This window comes from Anomaloglossus baeobatrachus, chromosome 6, assembly GCF_048569485.1.
Source record: "Anomaloglossus baeobatrachus isolate aAnoBae1 chromosome 6, aAnoBae1.hap1, whole genome shotgun sequence".
NCBI classification, from domain to species: domain Eukaryota; kingdom Metazoa; phylum Chordata; class Amphibia; order Anura; family Aromobatidae; genus Anomaloglossus; species Anomaloglossus baeobatrachus.
In genome coordinates, this window is record NC_134358.1 from 379,378,599 (window position 1) to 379,402,788 (window position 24,190).

The window sequence follows — 24,190 nt, forward strand, 5'->3', positions numbered from 1 at the left end:
TCCCCCATGCTGCGCACCCCATCGTGCTCCATCCCCCATGCTATGATAGTTCTCCTATTATACTCAGAGAGGCGTATAATAGGAGGACTACAATAGGAGGAGTAGTCCTGGGGGGAGAGGAGTATAATGCCGGCTCCCTGCACATGTGTACCGGGAGCCGGTGTACGCTGGTAACTATGATACACATCGGGTAACTAAGGGACCTTAGTTACCCGATGTGTATAATGGTTACCAGCGTTCACCGGCTCCGTCAAAATCCCAGCATCGCAAGGTTATGTGTGGCGCTGCTGGGATCGTGACGGAGCCGGTGTACACTGGTAACTATGATACACATCGGGTAATTAAGGGACCTTAGTTACCCGATGTGTATAATGGTTACCAGCGTTCACCGGCTCCGTCACGATCCCAGCAGCGCAAGGTTATGTCTGGCGATGCGTGCAGAGGGCCGGGGCGAGTAGCCAATCTATGCGGAGGGCGGGGCCAGGCCGAGGCGAGCGACCAATCCATGGGGGGGAGGAGCCGAGGCGAGGGGCCAATCCGTGCGGGGGGGCGGGGCCATGGCGAGCCCAGCGGCCAATCAGCTTTGTGTCACCGTAAGGACACAATTTTGGAGCAAGACAGACAGACAGACAGACAGAATAAGGCAATTATATATATAGATAGATAGAAGGATAGATAGAAGGATAGATAGATAGATAGATAATTGTCATAAGATTAGGGGTACTAAAGACCTCCAAATGGACCATCACTCCCTAAATTGTGGCCCCAAAACCCCATCCCCACAACCCTAACCCACTCCCCTGTCACACTTCTTTTTTTGCTTTGGCAATGCTAATCGTTTTTTGGTCCTACCAATAAAGCCTATTTGATTTGATTTTATATAATTAATTGATAGATAGATATAATTGATAGATAGATAGATAGAAGGATAGATAGATAGATATAATTGATAGATAGATAGATAGATAGATAGAAGGATAGATAGAAGGATAGAGAGATATAATTGATAGATCGATAGATAGAAGGATAGATAGATAGAAGGATAGATAGAAGGATAGATAGATAGAAGGATAGATAGAAGGATAGATAGATAGATATAATTGATAGATAAATATAATAAATAGATAGATAGATAGAAGGATAGAAAGAAGGATAGATAGAAGGAAAGATAGATATAATTGATAGATAGATATAATAGATAGATATATAGAAGGATAGATAGATATAATTAATTGATAGATTGATAGATATAATTGATAGATAGATATAATTGATAGATAGATATAATAGATAGATATATAGAAGGATAGATAGATAGAGAGATAGATAGATATAATTAATTGATAGATAGATAGCTATAATTGATAGATTGATAGATATAATAGATAGATAGATAGATAGAAGGATAGATAGATAGATAGATATCAATTGATAGATAGATATGTAGATATAATTGAGATATATATATATATATATATATATAATTGATAGATAGATAGAAGGATAGAGAGATATAATTGATAGATAGATAGAAGGATAGATAGGATAGATAGATATAATTAATTGATAGATAGATAGATAGATAGATATAATTGATAGATAGATAGATAGAAGGATAGATAGATATAATTGATAGATAGATAGAATGATACATAGGATAGATAGATATAATTAATTGATAGATAGATTTATAGATATAATTGATAGATATAATTGATAGATAGATAGGATAGATAGATATAATTGATAGATAGATAGAAGGATAGATAGAGGGATAGATAGACGGTAGATAGAGGGATAGATGGAGGGATAGATAGAGGGATAGATAGATAGATAGAGGGATAGATAGATAGATAAATATTGCATCTCTTTGTAGGTGAAGGAAAGAGTCAGATTCATTTGTACCCATAAAACTACTATAAAGAAATGAGAAAACACAGCCTCCACACAGCCGCGCCGGCACTGACAGGAGGACATCGCGATGCCACAGGGATCGTGGCCGGCTCCACACAGCGCTGCCGGCACAGACAGAGGAGGAGTGATGCTGCGTGGAGCAAGGAAAGGTGAATATAAATGTTTTTTTGTTTTTTTTCTGTGTGTGCCACAGGATGCAGGACATATAACAGGATGGGGGTATATGAGCAGGATGGGGGTATATGAGCAGGATGATGGCATATGAGCAGGATGATGGCATAAAGCAGTATGATGGCATATAAGTGGGATGATGGCATATAGCAGGATGATGACATATGAGCAGGATGATGGTATATGAGCAGGATGATGGCGTATATAGCAGGATGATGGCATATAGCAGGATGATAGCATATAGCAGGATGATGGCGTATATAGCAGGATGATGTTATATGAGCAAGATGATGGCATATAGCAGGATGATGGCATATAGCAGGATGATGGCATATAGCAGGATGATGGTATATAGCAGCATGATAGCATATGAGGATGATGGCGTATATAGCAGGATGATGGCATATAGCAGGATGATGGCATATAGCAGGATGATGGCGTATATAGCAGGATGATGGCATATAGCAGGATGATGGCGTATATAGCAGGATGATGGCATATAGCAGGATGATGGCATATAGCAGGATGATGGTATATAGCAGCATGATAGCATATGAGGATGATGGCGTATTTAGCAGGATGATGGCATATAGCAGGATGATGGCATATAGCAGGATGATGGCGTATATAGCAGGATGATGGCATATAGCAGGATGATGGCGTATATAGCAGGATGATGGCATATAGCAGGATGATGGCATATAGCAGCATGATGGCATATGAGGATGATGGCGTATATAGCAGGATGATGGCATATAGCAGGATGATGGCATATTGCAGGATAATGGCATATAGCAGGATGATGGCATATGAGCAGGATGATGGCATATGAGCAGGATGATGGCATATAGCAGGATGATGGCATGAGCAGGATGATGGTATATGAGCAGGATGATGGTGTATATAGCAGGATGATGGCATATAGCAGCATGATGGCATATGAGCAGGATGAAGGCATATAGCAGGATGATGGCGTATATAGCAGGATGATGTTATATGAGCAGGATGATGGTATATAGCAGGATGATGGCATATAGCAGGATGATGGCATACAGCAGGATGATGGCATACAGCAGGATGATGGCATATAGCAGCATGATGGCATATGAGGATGATGGCATATGAGGATGATGGCGTATATAGCAGGATGATGGCATATAGCAGGATGATGGCATATTGCAGGATGATGGCATATAGCAGGATGATGGCATATAGCAGGATGATGGCATGAGCAGGATGATGGCGTATATAGCAGGATGATGGCATATAGCAGGATGATGGCATATAGCAGGATGATGGCATATAGCAGCATGATGGCATATGATCAGGATGATGGCATATAGCAGGATGATGGCATATAGCAGGATGATGGCATATTGCAGGATGATGGCATATAGCAGGATGATGGCATATAGCAGGATGATGGCGTATATAGCAGGATGGGCGCACATACAAGGATGGGGGTATATAGCAGGATGCGGCCATATGCCAGGATGGGATATATAGCAGGACAGGATGCGGCCATATACCAGTATGAGGTATATAGCAGGATGGGAGTACATACCAGGATGGCAGTATATAGCAAGATGTGGCTATACCAGGATGAGAGACATATATATATATATATATATATATATATACACACAAGGCAGGAGGATCATTACCAGGATGGGGTACCTTAGTAGAGAATTTGGGGACATTACCCCCATAATAGTGTCAGCAGCAGATCCTCGCCCCATAACAGTGTGTTATGACCACATTTTTTACTTAAAATTTTATTTTCCTATTTTCCTTCTCTAAAACCAGGCTGCGTCTTATGGTCCGGTGCGTCTTACAGTCCGAAAAATACGGTACATCTGGCGTAGAAGTAACACAGCATTTCAGAAAAAGAACCTCATACCAACAATAAGATATGGTGGTGGCAATGTGATGATCTGGGGCTGTTTTGCTGCTTCAGGACTTGGAAGACTTGCTGTGGAAATTGGAACCATAAATTCTTCTGTCTACTAAAAAAATCCTGATGGAGAATATTTAGCCATCTGTTTGTGGCCTCCAGCTGAAGCGCACTTGGGTTATGCAGCAGGACAATGACCAAAACACACCAGCAAGTCCACCCCTGAATGGCTGAAGAAAACTAAATTAAGACTTTGGAGTGGCCTAGTCAAAGTCCTGACCTTAAATCAATTGAGATGTTGTGGCATGACGTTGGAAAGGCGGTTTATGCTCAGAGACCCTCCATTGGGGCTGAATTGCAAAAATACTGCAAAGATGAGTCGGCCAAAATTCCTCAAGAGTGTTGTAAAAGACTCATTGCCAGTTGCCAAATGCTTGATTGTTATTTGACAGTTATTAGGTTTAGGGGGCAATCGCTTTTTCACACAGGGGCAACAACTTTTATGTTGGTGATATATTTGACTACAAGGTGTAATAAAAAGTGAATATCAGCCCTTTCTATTATTTAATAACTGGTCTTTGAAGAGAAGTGAGATTAATTATATACAGCTGACACCACATAGTAGCATGCAACATTTCCAAATTATTCTGTGTACATTGTGCATACCAACACGCACTCTTAAGGTTCTCTGGTTCAAATGGACTTAAATGGGAAATGAAAACAAATTTTAAGATTACCCCTCTTCCAATTAGTGACAGCTGGAATGCTAGGACAAAGAACAGCATTTTTTAATGCAAGTTTTCCTGACATGCAGAATCAGCTATAAGAAAAATAACCGAAATTATAATAAGTAGACGGTAAAATTCTGTTAAATCAGCATCCAATATTGATGGAATTCTAGTAATTTAGTTTGATGAAAGTGTTACTTGCATAATCGACCTGATTCTCTCAGATGACAACGGACACGGTCACCTGCACCTGTCCTTCCCATTTGAGGTGTTCTACAATTGGATTAGCTGATGGACAGGTCGGATCACATCTCCTCCACCAGCAGCCATTGAACTGACAGGTCTGGTCATATCTTTTCCACCCGCAGCCATTGTATGGACAGGTCTGGTCACATCTCCTCCACCAGCAGTCATTGTATGGACAGGTCTGGTCACATCTCCTCTACCAGCAGCCATTGTATGGACAGGTCTGGTCACCTCTCCTCCACCAGCAGCCATTGTATGGACAGGTCTGGTCACCTCTCCTCCACCAGCAGTCATTGTATGGACAGGTCTGGTCACATCTCCTCCATCAGCAGCTATGATATGGACAGGTCGGGTCACGATGACTTTGGGGCTCCTAAGCTTTCCCTCTATCTAGTGGACACTACGCTCTCCCTAATCTAAGGGATACTCCTGATGGTGGAAAGGCCCGAGTCTCTTTCCTGGCCCTGCTTCTGACCAGTCCTGATCTTATTCCCCCTCACCCCAGGGAGGGTTGAGACAGGAGTGTGTTGAAACCACATATAAAACCAGACATGTGGAAAACCAAAACTCTGCCACACAGCACGTATACACAAAGTTAAAGACAATAAATGATTAAGGAGGAAAAACAAGAGCAGGAAGAAAGTACAAAACAACAGATGTAAACTCCACAACCGCACCAAGCAATAAGCACAACTAAAGCACAACTTTAACCAGAGAGTCTGGGACACAGGCCTCACAGACCAACATAGAATAAACTATAGCTGGCATGGGTGGCAGGATTTCAGCAGCATAAATAGAATGGGAGCAGATGTGATAGGTCTCCCCACAACATGTGATTAAAGAAGCAAGCAGACTAGGAGAGATTAACTTTTTCTAGCCTGCCTTTGAATCAGCACAAAGCAGATTGACGCTGGAGTCTGCCTGTGTTGATCCCAGACACCAGAGAAACTATTGGTTGGAGTGTCAGAATCTGTAATCTGAACAAAGTCCAATGCTGCCATGACAGTCGGCAAAGTTTGTGCAAAACTCTGTGTAACTGCCACACTCGGAACGGACAAGTACTAAGCAGGCAGCAAAAGGTAAGGGAAGGGGACCACTGCATCTAGGGAAGGGGGACATGGTAACCCATGACTAAACTGGCTGGTCCCTGGTCCTTCACCAGGTTATGCACCTTTGTGCTGGCCGCATACCTGACCCTAGGTATCCCTAGTGCTGGACTCTAAACGGTTCGGACGCGCTTCTTCGTCAACCCCCCTAAATGCTAAAGGAAGACACAAGTAGGACAAAGAGTGGAAAATGCATGAACTACTCATCCACATATGACTCAGGCAGACGTTCAGAAAAGCTTCAGTAATGATACCACAGATGAGTACAAGCCACCTGCTTGCATCCAGAGCTAGAATGAACTGAAAAATATCACCAGCACAAGTCCAGGAAATATGGGGATATTTAAGCACAAGGGAATACTGATAATCAGCAGCTGGACAGAAGTTTAAAGGGGAATAGATGAAAATCTAGCAGGAAAGCTACCTAGTACAATGAATGCAGGAACAACAGAAATTCAGGGAGGACTGCAATAGTTTTGTATTATGCTGTATTACGTGTGTCAGCAAAATGTTGGCAGGCAGTAGTGCACTGCCAATGGCGGCAGACCACACATCCGCTATAGGGCTCATGAGTTGATCGGGCCAGGTGCTGATGGCAGGTCTCCCTGCCTGTTCAATTGTATCGGCATCCAAAATGCTGATACAGTTAAAAGCAATGATGAAAGAGGGAGCACTCTGCTCCCTCCGTCATATTTCTCCCTTGGTGACTCAAGTCTCAGCGCAGCAAGAACTATGAAGTCACTACAGCACACCCGCTGTGTTGAGAAGAGCAAAGCTGCAAAGCACTCACCAAGGAGATTGGAGCAGCAGGGGAACAATGGGAGGGGAGTATTTATTTATTTTACACTGGTGGTCATAATACCATAGAGTTGACTATGGGTTGTGCATTGTTTTATATGGAAGACTATGGGGTATGCAATATTCTGTATGGAGGACTATGGCCGTGCATTGTTCTATATGGAAAACTATGGAGATGCATTATTCTATATGGCAGACTATAGGGTGTGCATTACACTATATAGATGACTATAGGGGTGCATTATTTTATATAGAGGACTACGGAGTGCGCATTATACTGTATGGAGGACTATGGGGCATGCATTATTTTAAATGGAGGACTATGAGGTGTGGACTATACTATACGGAGGACTATGGGGGTGCATTATTCTGTATGGAGGACTATAGGGGTGTATTATTCTATATGAAGAACTAGGAGGGTGTATTATTAGTATATATAGTGGACTATGGGGGTGCATTATACTATGGAGGTCTATGGGGTGCATTATTCTACTTTTGGGGTTGATTATTCTATATAGAAAACTATTGGGTGTTCATTATGTGCATTATACTATATGGAGAGCTGTGGGGTGTGCATTATTCTATATGTAGGGCTATGTTGGCAGTTATACTATATTACTTTATAAGGGCTGCACTTGTGAGGCATGCTCTTCTCTGACCAATCAGAAAATGAATTATTCTTTTTTGGGGGGGCAGGGGGGCCCATTTAGAAGTTTTGCTAAGCCCCATGATTTCTATGTAAACCCCTGCTGACAGGCATTCTATTAGACTGTGTCTCAAGCGGAATCTAACAAAAGTAGTGAATCCTGACTTATGTTTTGTCTCACGTAATAGAAACAATCAACCTTTGTCTACATCTCGATGTGTTGTCAAACATTTCCCTCGTAGCCAGCATCGCCCTGTCATCATCACCATTGGAGTATCTATTCCTCTTGTAACGTCGTATCCGCGTCCTCAATGGAACCTTGCCAAAGCCAACTGGAAGAAGTTTGCAGATCACCTTGATAAGTGCATCGGCTGGATACCTCCAATCAGTAAAAACTATGAACGGTTTTGTAAAGCAGTTATTACAGCTGCAAAGAAATCAGTACCACGTGGCTTTCGCAAATAATATATCCCAGGATGGTCTGATGAATGTGAACAACTGTACAGACAATTTCTTGAGAGTGAAGATGGTAAATCGGTGAGGAATTGTTAAACAAACTGAATGCAGCACGCTGTATTAAATGGATGGAAACAGTTGAGAATTTGGACTTTAAAAAGTCCAGTAGAAAAGCATGGTCTCTTCTAACAAAACTAGAAGGAAATCGTAAAGTGAAGCAGAAAATGAATGCTATAACTCCAAATCAAATTGCAGCACACATTGTGAACATCTCAAGAAGCCCAAAAGACCGAGCTCACACTATAGAATTTAAAAATAAGTTTAAGCTACTAAAATCATCAGTGGCGCCAACCGAAGAATACTCACGTGCTTTTACAACCTGTGACATTGAAATTGCCCTTGCTGAAACTAAAATTAACAAAGCTCCCCACTCTGATGGGATCCATCCTGAATTTCTGAAACACTGTGGACCTTATGTGAAAAAATGGATGGCAAAATTCTTTTCAGATATTATGGAGAATGCTCAAGTCCCTAGTAAATTAAAACATGCCAAAATAATTGCATTGTTAAAACCTGGGAAGCCTGAAGATAATCCATCAAGCTATAGACCCATTGCCTTGTTGAGCTGCTTATATAAGCTCTTAGGCTACATGCGCACGCTGCTTCTTTTTCGTGTTCACAAACTGCAGCCAAAACTGCAGCCAAAACTGCAGCCAAAACTGCACCTTGTCAGAGAGAGCCTGGAAATGTCACAAAAAATGTAGGTGCTTTTTTGGTGCATTTTTGGTGCGTTTTTGGCTGCAGTTTTGTCAACAATTGTTTCATGTATTTTTCAGTTCAAACAAGCCCATAAAGCTTGTTGAATTGGAAAAAAAAAAAAATTAGAAATAAATAAATAATTAAAAAAAACGGCGTGCGGTCCCCCCCAATTTTAATGCCAGCCAGATAAAGCCATACGGCTGAAGGCTGGTATTCTCAGGATGGGGAGCCCCACGTTATGGGGAGCCCCCCAGCCTAACAATATCAGTCAGCAGCCGCCCAGAATTGCCGCATACATTAGATGCGACAGTTCTGGGACTGTACCCGGCTCTTCCCGATTTACCCTGGTGCGTTGGCAAATCGGGGTAATAAGGAGTTAATGGCAGCCCATAGCTGCCAATAAGTCCTAGATTAATCATGTCAGGCGTCTATGAGACACCTTCCATGATTAATCTGTAAATTACAGTAAATAAACACACGCACCCGAAAAATCCTTTATTAGAAATAAAAAACACAAACACATTCCCTCATTACCAATTTATTAACCCCGACAAAGCCCTCCTTGTCCGGCGTAATCCAGCATGCTCCAGCGTCGCATCCAGCAGTGCTGCATGGAGGTGACCGGAGAAGCAGCAGACACCGCCGCTCCGGTCACCTCCATGCAGCTAATGAAGACAATAGCGCGATCAGCTGAGCTGTCACCGAGGTTACCCACTGTCACTGGATCCAGCGGTGGCCGCGAGTAACCTCTGACAGCTCAGCTGATCGCGCTACAGCGTGGAGCCGGCGGCAGGAGCGTGGAGCCAGCGGCAGGAGCGTGGAGCCGGCGGCAGGAGCGTGGAGCCGGCAGGAGCGTGGAGCCGGCAGGAGCGTGGAGCCGGCAGGAGCGTGGAGCCGGCCGGCGGCAGGAGCGTGGAGCCGGCCGGCGGCAGGAGCGTGGAGCCGGCCGGCGGCAGGAGCGTGGAGCCGGCCGGCGGCAGGAGCGTGGAGCCGGCCGGCGGCAGGAGCGTGGAGCCGGCCGGCGGCAGGAGCGTGGAGCGTGGAGCCGGCCGGCGGCAGGAGCGTGGAGCCGGCCGGCGGCAGGAGCGTGGAGCCGGCCGGCGGCAGGAGCGTGGAGCCGGCCGGCGGCAGGAGCGTGGAGCCCGGGACTGTCAGCGGCGGCGGCGGTGGCGGTGAGAGGGGTCCATCATCTCCCCTGTGCGGGGACCGCGGTACTTCGGGGAACACGGGGAGGACGGGACTATCAGCGGCGGCGGCAGCAGCAAGAGGGTAAAATCAATGTTTTCAGCTGCCAATGTCCATCCCCCTCTCGCTGCCGCTGCTGATAGTCCCCGTCCTCCACATCATCTCCCCTGGGGACAGCGGTACTTCGGGGAACACGTGGAGGACGGGACGGGACGGGACGGGACCACTTGCCTGACCTCACTTCCTGACAAATCACCTGCGTTTTTGCTAGCAAAAACGCAGGTAAAAGGCAGGTAAAATGCACCACTTTTGATTAGCATGCATTTTTCCTGCGTTTTTGATGCCCTCATTGATTTCAATGGGTGACAAATGTTGACAAAAACGCAGGAAGAATGAACATGCTGCATTTTTTTTGTCACAAACTTTTGACAAAAAAAACGCTGACAAATAAACTGCAGTGTGCGCATGACAAATCTGACTTCTCATAGACTTTGCTGGGAAGTCAGATGTCAGAAAGTTCTGCTGACAAAACTGCAGCCAAAAAAGCAGCAAAAAAGCAGGAAAAAAAGCAGCGTGCGCATGTAGCCTTAGAACGCTTAATATATAACAAGATCAGTTTAAAGATTTTCGACTACCTATACCTATACCAATACCTATAGAGCAAGCCGGCTTCAGAGCTGCTCGAAACTGTAGTGACCAAGTCTTAGCTTTGACAACTCTCATTGAAGCTGAATTCAAGAAGAACAAGAAAGTTTCAGTGGCGCTTATCGATCTCTCTGCTGCATATGATACTGTGTGGAGGGAAGGACTTTTATATAAAGTTTTGAAGGTGATTCCATGTAAGAAAATGATGTACCTCTTAAACAATATGATTGTAAATCAAACTTTTCATCTTATTATTATTATTATTATTATTATTATTTATTATTATAGCGCCATTTATTCCATGGCGCTTTACAAGTGAAAGAGGGTATACGTACAACAATCATTAACAGTACAAGACAGACTGGTATAGGAGGAGAGAGGACCCTGCCCGCGAGGGCTCACAGTCTACAGGGAATGGGTGATGGTACAATAGGTGAGGACAGAGCTGGTTGCGCAGTGGTCTACTGGGCTGAGGGCTATTGTAGGTTGTAGGCTTGTTGGAAGAGGTGGGTCTTGAGGTTCCTCTTGAAGCTTTCCACGGTAGGGGAGAGTCTGATGTGCTGAGGTAGAGCGTTCCAGAGTATGGGGGATGCACGGGAGAAATCTTGTACACGATTGTGGGAAGAGGAAATAAGAGAGGAGCAGAGAAGGAGATCTTGTGAGGATCTAAGGTTGCGTGCAGGTAGGTACTGGGAGACTAGGTCACAGATGTAGGGAGGAGACAGGTTGTGCATGGCTTTGTATGTCATGGTTAATGTTTTGAACTGGAGTCGTTGGGCGATGGGAAGCCAGTGAAGGGATTGGCAGAGTGGCGAGGCTGGGGAGTAGCGAGGGGAGAGGTGGATTAAGCGGGCTGCAGAGTTTAGGATAGATTGGAGGGGTGCAAGAGTGTTGGAAGGGAGGCCAGAGAGCAGGAGGTTGCAGTAGTCGAGGCGGGAGATGATGAGGGCATGCACTAATGTTTTTGAAGATTCTTGGTTAAGAAAAGCACGGATCCGGGAGATATTTTTGAGTTGTAATCGGCATGAGTTGAAGAGGGCTTGGATGTGTGGCTTGAAGGATAGAGCAGAGTCGAGGGTTACTCCAAGGCAACGAGCTTGTGAGACTGGGGTGAGTGAGCAACCATCAAGTTTGATGGAAAGGCTTGTTGGAGGAGGTGAGTGAGGAGGAGGAAAGACAATAAACTCTGTTTTGTCCATGTTAAGTTTTAGGAATCGTGCAGAGAAGAAGGATGAAATAGCAGACAAACATTGTGGTATTTTGGTTAGTAGAGAGGTAATGTCAGGTCCAGAGAGGTAGATCTGTGTGTCATCGGCATAGAGATGATACTGGAAGCCGTGGGACTCTATGAGCTGTCCCAAGCCGAAGGTATAGATGGAGAACAGCAGGGGTCCAAGAACTGAGCCTTGAGGGACACCGACAGATAGGGGGCGAGCTGAGGAAGTGGTGTGAGAATGGGAGACGCTGAAAGTTCGGTCGGTTAGGTATGAGGAGATCCAAGATAGGGCCAAGTCTGTGATGCCCAGAGATGAGAGAATCTGTAGTAGGAGGGAATGGTCTACTGTGTCGAAGGCAGAGGACAGGTCCAGGAGGAGGAGGATAGAGTAGTGTCGCTTGGCTTTGGCGGTTAGTAGATCATTGGTGACTTTGGTTAGGGCAGTTTCGGTAGAATGATGTGGTCGGAAGCCAGATTGAAGCCGGTCAAAGAGGGAGCAGGAGGAGAGGTATGAGGACAATTCAAGATGGACATGCTGTTCCAGTAGTTTTGAGGCATAGGGGAGAAGGGATATGGGGCGATAGTTTGACACAGAGGATGGGTCAAGGGAGGGCTTTTTGAGGATGGGTGTAATAGAGGCATGTTTAAAGCATGAAGGGAATACACCACTTGCTAGTGATAGGTTGAAGAGATGGGTTAGGGCTGGGATGAGGACTGCGGTGATGTTGGGGATGAGGTGCGATGGGAGCGGGTCCAGTGCACAGGTGGTTAGATGTGATCTTGAGAGTAGAGTGGAGAGATTGTTTTCTGTCAAAGCTGGAAAAGCTGGATTTGGAGGAAGAGGGATGAGTAGCTATGATGAGGGGCTGTGGTGATTGTGGGCCAAAGCTTGCTCTGATGTTGTCAATCTTCCGCTTGAAGAAAGAGGCAAAGTCTTCAGCTGAGATGAGAGGAGAGGGAGGTGGTGCCGGAGGACGGAGGAGAGAATTGAAAGTGTTGAATAGCTGTTTAGGGTTGTGAGAGAGAGAAGATATGAGGGATGAGAAGTAGGTTTGTTTTGCAGCAGTGAGTGTGGACTTGAAAGTGGTGAGGGACTCTTTATATGCAATGAAGTGCTCAGTGGAATGAGACCTCTTCCATCTGCGCTCAGCAATTCTGGAAGCCCGTCTAAGTTCTTTAGTCTGCCTTGTGTGCCAGGGTTGCCTGTTGATTGTGCGGGTTTTGGTGTGTGTGAGGGGGGCAGCTGATTCGAGAGCATTATGGGTGATTCAACCAGTTGTAAGAAATCTTTAAACAACGGACTGGCCCAGGGATCAGTGCTGGCACCTCTCCTGTTTGCCCTGTACCTAGCTGATATTCCTAAATCAGTGTCACAAAAATTTGGATATGCCGATGACTGGGCACTTGCTATGGTAAGCAAAACAATGGAGGAAGCAGAGGATGTTCTTACAAAAGATCTTAAGGCTGCTTTACACGCTACGATATATCTAACGATATGCCGTCGGGGTCACGTCGTTAGTGACGAACATACGGCATCGTTTAACATATCGTAGCGTGTGACAGCTACGTGCGACTGTGAACGAGCAATAATACTCACCTTATCGTTGCTCGTTGACACGTCGCTCATTTTCTAAAAATCGAACGTCCTTCTGTGCTCCGGTTGTTCGTCGTTCCCGTGGCAGCATACATCGCTCCGTGTGACACCCCGGGAACGATGAACTGCAGCTTACCTGCAGCCGCCGGCAATGCGGAATGAAGGAGGTGGGCGGGATGTTTACATCCCGCTCATCTCCGCCCCTCCGCTTCTATTGGCCGGCCGCTGTGTGGCGTCGCTGTGACGCCGAACGTCCATCCCCCTTCAGGATGAGGATGTTTGCCGCCCACAGCGAGGTCGTTTGGAAGGTAAGTACGTGCTGCGCTTTTTGCCGCGTTTTTGCGTGTTTTTCATCAGAAAATTACATGATTTTGCTTCCTCAGCAAAGTCTATGAGTTTTCATTTTTGCTGTCCGCACTATGCTTTTTTTTTTAAGCTGCGTTTTTGAGGAAAAAAAAAAGCAACATGCCAATTTTTCTGCATTGGAAATGCATTGGAAAAATGCAGCAAAACGCAGTGAACAAAAACACAGCAAAACGCAGCCAAAAACGCACCAAAGCGTGGTAAAAACGCATGTGTTTTAATCGCTGCGTTTTTGCCGTGGGTGGGTTTTTGTACTTTTTTTTTCGGCCAAAACTGCACAAAAACGCTGCATCTTTGTGGGCACAAAAAAAGGCAACGTGCGCACATAGCCTTATACAGGCCTACTCTTACAACTGATCTCACAGATGCATTTACAACACCTGAATAAAATAGAGTGTGGGTCTGGTCCCCGACTGCTATACAGAGTCTAGTCACTGTTCAGTAACCAGTTAAAGATGTTTAGGGCTCATGCGCACATAACTGCTGATTATTCTGCAGCGATTTCACAGCACATGTGCGCTTCAAATCGCTGCAGAATGAATGCAGTATTTTTGTTAAAAAAAGCCGATTTCATGCGCTCTGGCTGCTGCCCCCACCATAGACAGAGTGGGAGCTCCATCTAAAGAGCACAAATAATTGACATGCTGCATTTATGAACGCACGGATTTGGGTCAAAATTTTAGCACCCAAATAGCTGCGTTCAAAAAAGCAACGTGCGCACGTATCATGCACAATCTACATAGATTGTGCAGGGAACGCAGGACGCATGCATTTACACTACAGTGCTATACGCAGCGTAAATGCATGCTACTACGCAACCTGCGCGTGAGCCCTTAGGTTTGTAGATAGAGTCTTGGCTACTAGTGTAGTATAAAAACAAAAATCAGGATAAAGTTCACTTGAATTAATTTGTGAATTAATTATCTCCCAAGGAAAGAAAGTGTCTTGTAAAGAGGGACTTAGGCTATGTGCGCACTTTGCGTCGAGGTAGTTGCAGTTCTAAACGCATCCTCTTGCAAAAATGGTATTTGCCAAAGTTGCTTTTGACCACAAAAACGCAATAAAAACGCGTGCGTTTTTACCGCGTTTTGGCCGCGTTTTTACCGCGATTTACATGCTTTTTCATTGCTTAAAGTCAGATGCGTTTTGATTACAAATACACTGCTAAATAAAGTTTAAACATTCAAACACTATGAAAAAATGGGAAAAAAATGATAACAAATATCAAGATTAAAATCATAAACAAATTACCGTATGTTTCGCTTTATAAGACGTACCCCCAAATTTGGTGAAGGAAAAGACATTTTTTTTTTAATGTTGAATGGGGTCCGTCTTATAATGCCAGTGTCTATCTAACAAATCATATAGGGTATAGCTCCCTCATAACCCCCCATCATAAAATTAGCCCCCTTAATCTGGATATGGCCCCCTTATATTGAATATAGCCCCCTTATGCTGGTACACGTCCCCCAGTGATGCCACATGAACCCATTGATGGCACACGTCCCCTATTGCTGGCACACGTCCCCTATTGCTGGCACATGTCTCCTATTGATGGAACACGTCCCCTATTTATGGCACACGTCCCCCTGTGCTGAAACACATCCCCTATTGCTGGCACATATCCCCGACAGCTGGCACAGGTCTCCTATAGATGGCACACGTCTCCTACAGCTGGCACAGGTCTCCTATGGATGGCACACGTACCCCTGTGCTGCCCATGGCCCCCTATGGATGGCACATCTCCCCCTGTGTTAAATATGGCCCCCTGTGGATGGCACACGTCCCCCTGTGTTTGATATGGCCCCCTATGGATGGCACACCGCCCCCTGTGTTAGATATGGCCCCCTATGGATGGCACACGTCCCCCTGTGTTTGATATGGCCCCCTATGGATGGCACACCTCCCCCTGTGTTAGATATGGCCCCCTATGGATGGCACACCTCCCTCTGCGTTAGATATCGCCCCCATGCTGCTGCCCATAGTAAAATAAACGCTGTCCTCCCTCGTGTCTCCCTCCATGCTGCTGAGCTCTTCCACTTCCTGGTTCTCGGTGCCGGTCAAGTGTTCGGCACAGCAGAGTGATATCATCTCTGCGTGCCTGATCACAGCGGCAGCAGAGATACCGGGAAATCAGCGCTGGAGGAGGTAAATAGTTTTTTATTTTACTATGGGCAGCAGCATGGGGGCCATATCTAACACAGGGGGGGCATGTGCCATCAAAGTAGGGCGCAGGCAGATATAATATGCGCCGCTGCCCCAGCCCATCACCGCGGTGTGGTTTCAGCACCACGGTGATGGACAGCGGCAGTGCATATTATATGAGCAGGAGATCTCCCGCTGCGTCTCCTACAGCTTTCACCAGCCCCCAGAAGCACTCAGAACTGCCCCCACCTCCCTTGGACTCTAGTATATATATATATATATATATATATATATATATATACATACACACACACACACACACACCCGTATATTCGGATTATAAGACGTACCCCCTACTTTCTCCCAAAATTTGGGGGAACAAAAGTGCGTCTTATAAAGCAAAAATTACAGTAGGTGATTTTAAATGATTAATGTTTGTTGATATTTATGTATAAAATAACGTTAATTTAATGTTTTTCATCATTTTTATTGTCGGACTATGTGTGTGTGTAAAGGGACATATCATGCCTTTAATATAATGTCAAAAACGCATGCAATTAAATTGTCAAAAACGCATGTTTTCTGCATCCAAAAAGCATGTAAAACGCTAGGATTTTGATGTAGAATGCGTTTTGCAACTTCTCATTGACTCTAATGTTAGCAAATCGCTGCCAAAATGGCAAAAACAATTGACATGTTGCTTCTTTAAACGCTAAGTTTTTGCCCAAAATTATGCAAATTAAATGCAGCATTTAGAACAGCATAGTGCGCACAAGAAATCCCTAAAACGCTGCGGTAACGCAGGTAAAAACGCAAAGTGCGCACACAGCCTTACCTTCAAGAAACCACCTCTAATAGGTGGTACTTGAAAGGAAAACACAAGATAATTAAGGCCTTGTGCCCACAGGGCTTTTTTCATGATTTTTTACTTGCTTTTTTAATCAATAAAAGCAAGTAAAATGCATCCCAGCAAAGTCTATGAGAATCGTGACTTGCTGTTTTTTATCTCAATAGATAGATAAGCTTTTTTCCTGCTAAGACATGCTTTTTTTATGCTGAAAAATAAAAAAAAAAGCGTAATCTTCCTGGGTGCATTCTTTTGAAGAAATGTTACTCATGGGAAAAAGATCTTGTGAAAAAGGTAAATATTTCTTGTCTAGGATGAAAAATTCAAATGTGGCTGATTTGGAGTGCTGAAATAAATGTACATTATTACATTTCATCTTACATGAACATTCGTTATGGTTGAATTTGTTCAATTTTCCTCAGCATTAGTCTACTGTGGTTGGACTTTTATTTTGCAAAATGGTCAACTAGGCAATGTGGTCAGACAAGGCCATATGACTCCTAAGGCAGCTTTACATGTGTCGATTTCTCGTGCGATCCCATCATTTCTGCGGCACGGGCAATTTCTTGCCCGTGTTGCACAATGTTGTAATCTCCGTCACACGTACTTACCTTCCAAGCGACCTCGCTGTGGGCGGTGAACATCCACTTTCTGAAGGGGGACGGACGTTCGGCGTCACAGCGACATCACACAGCAGCCGGCCAATAGAAGCGGAGGGGCGGAGATGAGCGGGACGAAAACATCCTGCCCACCTCATTCCTGCAGCATTGCCGGCGGGACGCAGGTAAGCTGCAGCTCATTGTTTCCGGGGTTTCACATGGAGCGATGTGTTCTGCCTCGGGAACAATGAACAACAGGACATTTGATTTTTTGAAAATGAGTGATGTGTCAACGATGAACGAGAAGGTGAGTATTTCTGCTCGTTCATAGCTGTCACACGCTACGATATCACTAACGATGCCGGATGTGCGTCACTTACGACGTGACCCCGCCGACATCTCGTTAGATATATCGTAGCGTAAAGCCCGCTTTAGGAAATAATAACAAGCATTCTCTGATTTATAATTTTTGTTGCAGTTAGAGTACATACACTATTTTTGTGGATATTGTTAATTTAGTTACTTTCAAAGGAACAGCCTTTTAAAACGGTTGTCCGGGGTCAAAACGAAGGTTTGCATCCGCTCTGTGTGACTGTAGACTGGGGCTGTCAACTGCCCACAAATTCCAGGACAGTCTGTAAAGATTGGACACTTTTTGCCTTGTCCGTAAAAGAAAAAATTAAAGCATCGATGATTTTTTTTCAAACTGAAAAAAGTTATACAGATTATTTTGACTTTAATTATCATCATTTTACAATCTACAGTGAATACAACTGATGTCCTCTTATCAGAATTATGGGCTGTAGGCCTGTATCACTTATAATCATAAGGATTTATTATGTTTTTGCAATATGTCTGTAAACAATATTGTTTTTGATTTTTTGATAAGCTGTCCAGAAAAAGTAAGAAATCTAGTTGACATCCGTGCTACAGATGGCCGACTCATGGTGATTCCTCTGTATTCCCTGTGCGGGTAGGCACTGTATATTTGCAATTTGCATGCTTGTGGTCATGTGCTGACTAGTCTCACTCAGATTCACTCAAAGGAAGAGAATTGGGAGAAGTGTAGGGGTCTAGTCAGTATATGACTACAAGTATACATATTGTATACATCTGTCACATGACCACCTACCCACACAGAGGAGAATCATTATAGTGTGCAAATCACACACTGTCACAATTTGACAGTAAGAAAAATGACAATGGTACAGTCTAATATCATTGAAAATATTAAGTTGAACTTTTCTAGGTTGCAAACAGAAGAGAAGACCTCGGAAGAAGTCAAGAAAGCTATAATATGTACAGTATGTATGATAATTCCAAAGGACTCTGCTGCTTGGTTGGCAAGAAAAGGTTTCCACGATTTCCGAGCCTTGCCATATGACTTGGGATAAGAAATCAAACCAGACACTCCATTTGCACACACGTATGTTGAGGTGTTTGCCTCTCATCACTGCAATGGAAGAGGTCTGATCTGGCTAGGTTACAGGATTTTGGTAAGTGGTCAACAGAGGAACGTTTCTCCTTGTAGAGAGTGCTAAGCTGGCATAAGGAGACTTGTAAGCCATGCAATGTCCTAAGGGAATTTCAATATGCAATAAGCCTGCAATAGGTGGAGCAAGAGTTCATGTCCTCTTCTCTTCTAAAGTGGATATTTGCATATTTAGGTTCCCAGAATAGCATTGGGTGACCTATAAGTCTCCTTATGTTGACTTGGTAGGTTGTGGTTACACTTTTTAGTTAAAAATGGTCATAAATTAATTTAGAAACTCAAAGTGCAGTTGTACAGAACTGCGATTTCACTGTACTTTCTCTACTGTCTTAACTTAATCCTACTAGCGGGTTAACTGGAGATATGTCTGCTTAACTGTCGTCTTCTAAACACTTCAAGCTGTTTTAATCAATATAGATACACTCAGATTCCTTTCAGACATCTAAGACTTTGGCTTCTTTCCCATAACTAATCCTTTGTTAAGAGATTTTCCAAGAGACCTTATAATGCCTAAAAAAAGAGACCAGTGAGGCACATCAGAGCTATTCCTGCTTCCAACATATTTCACTATAGTTAGGCTGTTACATTTGCTTCATTTCAAAACCAGTTGTCAAACTCAACAGCAACAGCCTTACAGAGAAACAGCAGGTAAAGTGCATGCAGGCGGATCACAGTGTAGAAAAACACCCCACAGCGCACATGCAGATTTAATACAGAACATTAATAACCCAAATCACGATATATTGTCGATGTTTGTACCATCTGCTTCAAATAAGGTATGAACACAGTATGGCATACCTAACATGTGCATGACTGCAGAAAGCACAGGCCAAAAGGGAATCTGCCAGCAGGTTTTTGTTATGTAATCCGAGCAGCATGATCTAGGGGCAGAGATCCTGATTCCAGTGACAAATCACTTATTGAGCTGCTTGCTGTTGTTTTGCTAAAATCTATTCTCACAAATAAACTTCTGCTATAAAAACATTTCTTTTTGTTATTTGAAAAAGTGACATACTAAAACACTTTACAGATATGAAAGACAAATTTCACCAACAAGTGAACCAATAATAAAATTTCTCCCAAGGATGGCCTTATACCTGAATAATACCCATCAATCTTGATAATAATAAGGATACAGTCGGGCTATAGTTATGGTGAAAAGGTTTTACAGTCGACTATAGGTCAATTGTCATAAGTCCGAGTCACAATTTATGGAGTTTAATTCTGAGGACAACCCCAGAGATTCAGTACTGTAGATCTGTATCTGGCAAAATAGCCACTAGCTACAGACCCAGTCTAAACTATCTATGGATTGACTAGGTACTAATATATCTAAAGGAATTTAATTCTAAATGCAGCCCCGGACAATATTAATGTAATAATATAGCCATTTGCATCACAAGGATCTTAGTTAAATGTTATGCATAACCCCAGTTGTGTATAATTTACCTATTACAATATAACGAGAGAGTATAGGTATTATTCAAATTAATTTTTATGACTCAAAGTTTAAAAGAGAAAGAAAAAAAAAAATACATCCAATATATTATTGCTGTTACGTTACATCACTAAAGAACTTGACCCGACGCGTTTCTCCTCCCCAGAAGGAGGCTCTTCAGGGGTCAGTAACATCATACAAAATGTATCAAATTGGTGGATATACAACCATTCATATGGCCATCATTCTTGCCAAAGGAAACTGGCAATCTCAATAAGCTGATACAGCTGTGGTCCTGGGTTATTTTCAAAGAGGTATAATCCTGTGTTTATAAGATGGAACAGGTAGTCGATATCCAGAATCTTCCCTTTATTCAACAACCCCTAAAACAACCAGGGTGTCAAGATTCCACCGTAACTCATACCGTATTTACTGACACCAGTCCCTCCAATACATAGTGTCTCCCAAGAAGTTACACTTAATTGGTCATTAACCCAGCAGAAGTCCAGGGAAGATATACAAGTTCATATAGGCAGCAATATGCTTCAGGTTTAAGAAAAAGACTGCCTGGTAACTGGACCTCTCCCAATGGCTGGTGTGGGTTTTGCTAAAATCACAGTTTTATTTACTGCAAATTTAGTAGTTTTCTAAGTGCTGAGCACAAATAGGATTGCCAGCTTTCTGTATACACTCTGGATAGGCAGAAAGCTGCCAAACAGTGGTGGGGGCGAGGTTAAACAGAGCTCAAAATATGGGGAACAACATTGCAGCAGGCTTACTAGTCATCTAGTGATAATCTCCAGCTGATAAAACAGTGATTTAATCAAAATACTGTAAGCAGCTCAGTAAGTGACACATCACTCGAATCAGAGCCCCTGTCTCTACATTATGCTACTCTCAGATTAGATGGCAAAACCTGCTGACAGATTCCCTCTAAAGATTTTGTGCCATTAGGATGTTGGGGTACCTGTGATAATTAAGGCCCTCAGCAAGTTATATAACCTACTATGTTAAGCACATTTTATCTGGACAACTCTTTAATGCAAACACTTTTACTGACCAGTTCCATGTAGCTTTCGGTTATGACTCCCGCTTGTGTACTCAGCAACTGCTGGCTGGTTTGTACTCACTGTACAAAAGTGATGAAGACCGTTAAATACAAAAGTACATGAAAAGGCTACACTTACTATAACGTCTTGGATAAGGAACATCTCAGCTCCAGAAGCAGAAAGGTGATTAGGAAACAAAATTTTGATAGACGATCCAGGCAAAGTACTCGGTCCAGCATTGTAAACCTGAAATCAAAGATCAAAAGCACATAAACAGGAAAATATCTCCAAAAGCTTTATATTTAGACAATTACAGTTGTGCTCAAAAGTTTACATACCTCCGCAGATTTTTTTGTTTTCTTGGCCTTTTCTCACAGAAAATGAATGACAACACTAAATCTTTTTTTCCACTCATGGTTAGTGGTTGAGTGAAGCCATTTAGTGTTAAACTACTCTGTTTTCTCTTTTTTAAATCATAATGACAACCAAAAACATCCAAATACCCTGATCAAAAGCTCACATACCCTGGTGATTTTGGCCTGGTAACATGCACAGAGGTTGATACAAACCAGTTTGAATGGCTAATACAGGTAACATCCTCACCTGTGACCTGTTTGCTTGTAATCAGTGTGTGTGCATAAACGTTGAGTGAGTTTCTGGGATCCAGACAGACTCTTGCATCTTTCATCCAGCCACTGATGTTTCTGGATTGTGAGTCATGGGGAAAGCAAAAGAATTGTCAATGGATCTATGTGAAAACATAATTGAACCATATATAACAGGAAAGGGATACAAAAAGATATCCAAGGAATTGTTAATGCCAGTTAGCAGTGTTCAAACTGTGATTATTAACAAATGGAAAATCAGAGAGTCTATAAAAATCAAACCACGATCAGGTAGACCAACAAAAATTCCGGCCACAACTGCCAGGAAAATAGTTCGGGATGCAAATAAAAGCTCACAGATAACATCAGCTGAAACACAGGAGTCACTGAAAACTAGCAGTTGGGCTGTTTCAAGATGCACAACAAGGAGGCATTGGAAGAAATATCGGCTGCATGGTCGAGTTGCCAGAAGAAAGCTAATACTGTGCAAATGCCACAAAGTATCTCACCTACAATACGCCAAACAGCACATAGACAAGCCTCCAAACTTCTGGAAGAAGGTAATTTAGAGTGAGGAGACAAAAATTTAACTTTTTGGCCACAACCATAAACGTTACATTTGGAGAGGTGTCAACAAGGCCTCTGATGAAAGGAACACCATTCCTACTGTAAAGCACGGAGGTGGATCGCTGATGACATGGGGATATGTGCGTTACAAAGGCACAGAATACTTGGGCAAAGTTGAAGGAAAGATGAATGCAGCACATTATCAGCAAATACTGGAGGCAAATTTGCACTCATCAGCCCGGAAGCTGCACATGGGACGCACTTGGACGTTCCAACATGACAACAATCCAAAACACAAGGCCAAGTCGACCTGTCATTGGCTACAGCAGAACAAAGAGAAGGATCTGGAGTGACCATCTTAGTCTCCTGGTCTCAATATCATTGAGCCACTCTGGGGAGAACTCAAGCGCGCAGTTCATGCAAGAAAGCCCAGGAATTTACAGGAACTGGAGGCTTTTTGCCAACAAGAATGGGCAGCTTTACCATCTGAGAAAATATGAATATGAGTAAGGAGTCACCTCTGAAATGCGTTAGGCGGGGGCCTTATTAGGTCCACATCATGGGACATATTTGATTTCATCATGTATGTGATTTCTCAATAAAGAAAACAGATTTTTTTATGGAAATATTTGGTGTTTGACCTTTTCTTTTATCTGAGAAAATAAAGAGCTTCATCCACAACTACCACAAAAGACTTCAGTCATTGATATTAGAGGGGGCAATACACGGTATTAAGAACTGGGGTATGTGAACTTTTGATCAGGGTCATTTGGATGTTTTTGGTTGTCATTATGATTAAAAAGAGAAAACACAGTAGTTTGATAATAAATGACTTCACCCAACCACTAACCATGAGTGGAAAAAACGTTTTTGTGTTATCATTCATATTTTTTGAAAAAAGGCCAAGAAAGCAAAAAAAATCTGCCACAGTATGTAAACTTTTGAGTACAAGTGTAAGGAAACCGGGATAAATGGATATAGCTGACACAAAATTAGTCTCTTCTGCCACTAGTAACAGTCATGTGGTTTAGTATTACACTATATAATTTTTATTTATTTTTTTAAAAAGATACCATTGAAAAACTAAATTGCTTTTTTATTAAACCAAATGGTGATAACATATTATGTTTAGGATGAGTGTCCTAAGAGCTATGGTCCTGGACAAAATTAGAGTGGGTAGAAAGGTGTTCCAATGAAACTCCTATTCGCTGCATTGTAGAGGGTATCAAAGACCCTCAATCTGAAAATCGGCAGCTGGCAGAGGTCCCAGTGATGGGTTCCCCCAGAAGTCACTCATAGCCCTGATGAACCAGCTGCACACAGTTTCCGTACATCCTAATGCTCAATTCTAAACCCTACTATCCATGGTGCTGCAGCTTGTGTGAACAGGCTCTCCTCCTATCCATGGTGCTGCAGCTTGTGTGAACAGGGTCTCCTCCTATCCATGGTGCTGCAGCTTGTGTGAACAGGGTCTCCTCCTATCCATGGTGCTGCAGCTTGTGTGAACAGGTTCTCCTCCTATACATGGTGCTGCAGCTTGTGTGAACAGGCTCTCCTCCTATCCATGGTGCTGCAGCTTGTGTGAACAGGGTCTCCTCCTATCCATGGTGCTGCAGCTTGTGTGAACAGGGTCTCCTCCTATCCATGGTGCTGCAGCTTGTGTGAACAGGGTCTCCTCCTATCCATGGTGCTGCAGCTTGTGTGAACAGGGTCTCCTTTTTGGCAGA

General features: G+C 43.4%; 1 protein-coding gene across 1 annotated transcript in view; it reads right to left on the reverse strand.

Annotated features, from left to right (window-relative positions):
• The window catches only part of ITGA9 (integrin subunit alpha 9), a 644,853-nt gene that overhangs the window by 97,751 nt on the left and 522,912 nt on the right, over nucleotides 1-24,190 (reverse strand). The window contains exon 23 of the mRNA XM_075316572.1: nucleotides 21,430-21,537. Coding sequence (XP_075172687.1) covers nucleotides 21,430-21,537 — 108 coding nt within the window. The remainder of the gene's footprint in view (nucleotides 1-21,429; nucleotides 21,538-24,190) is intronic.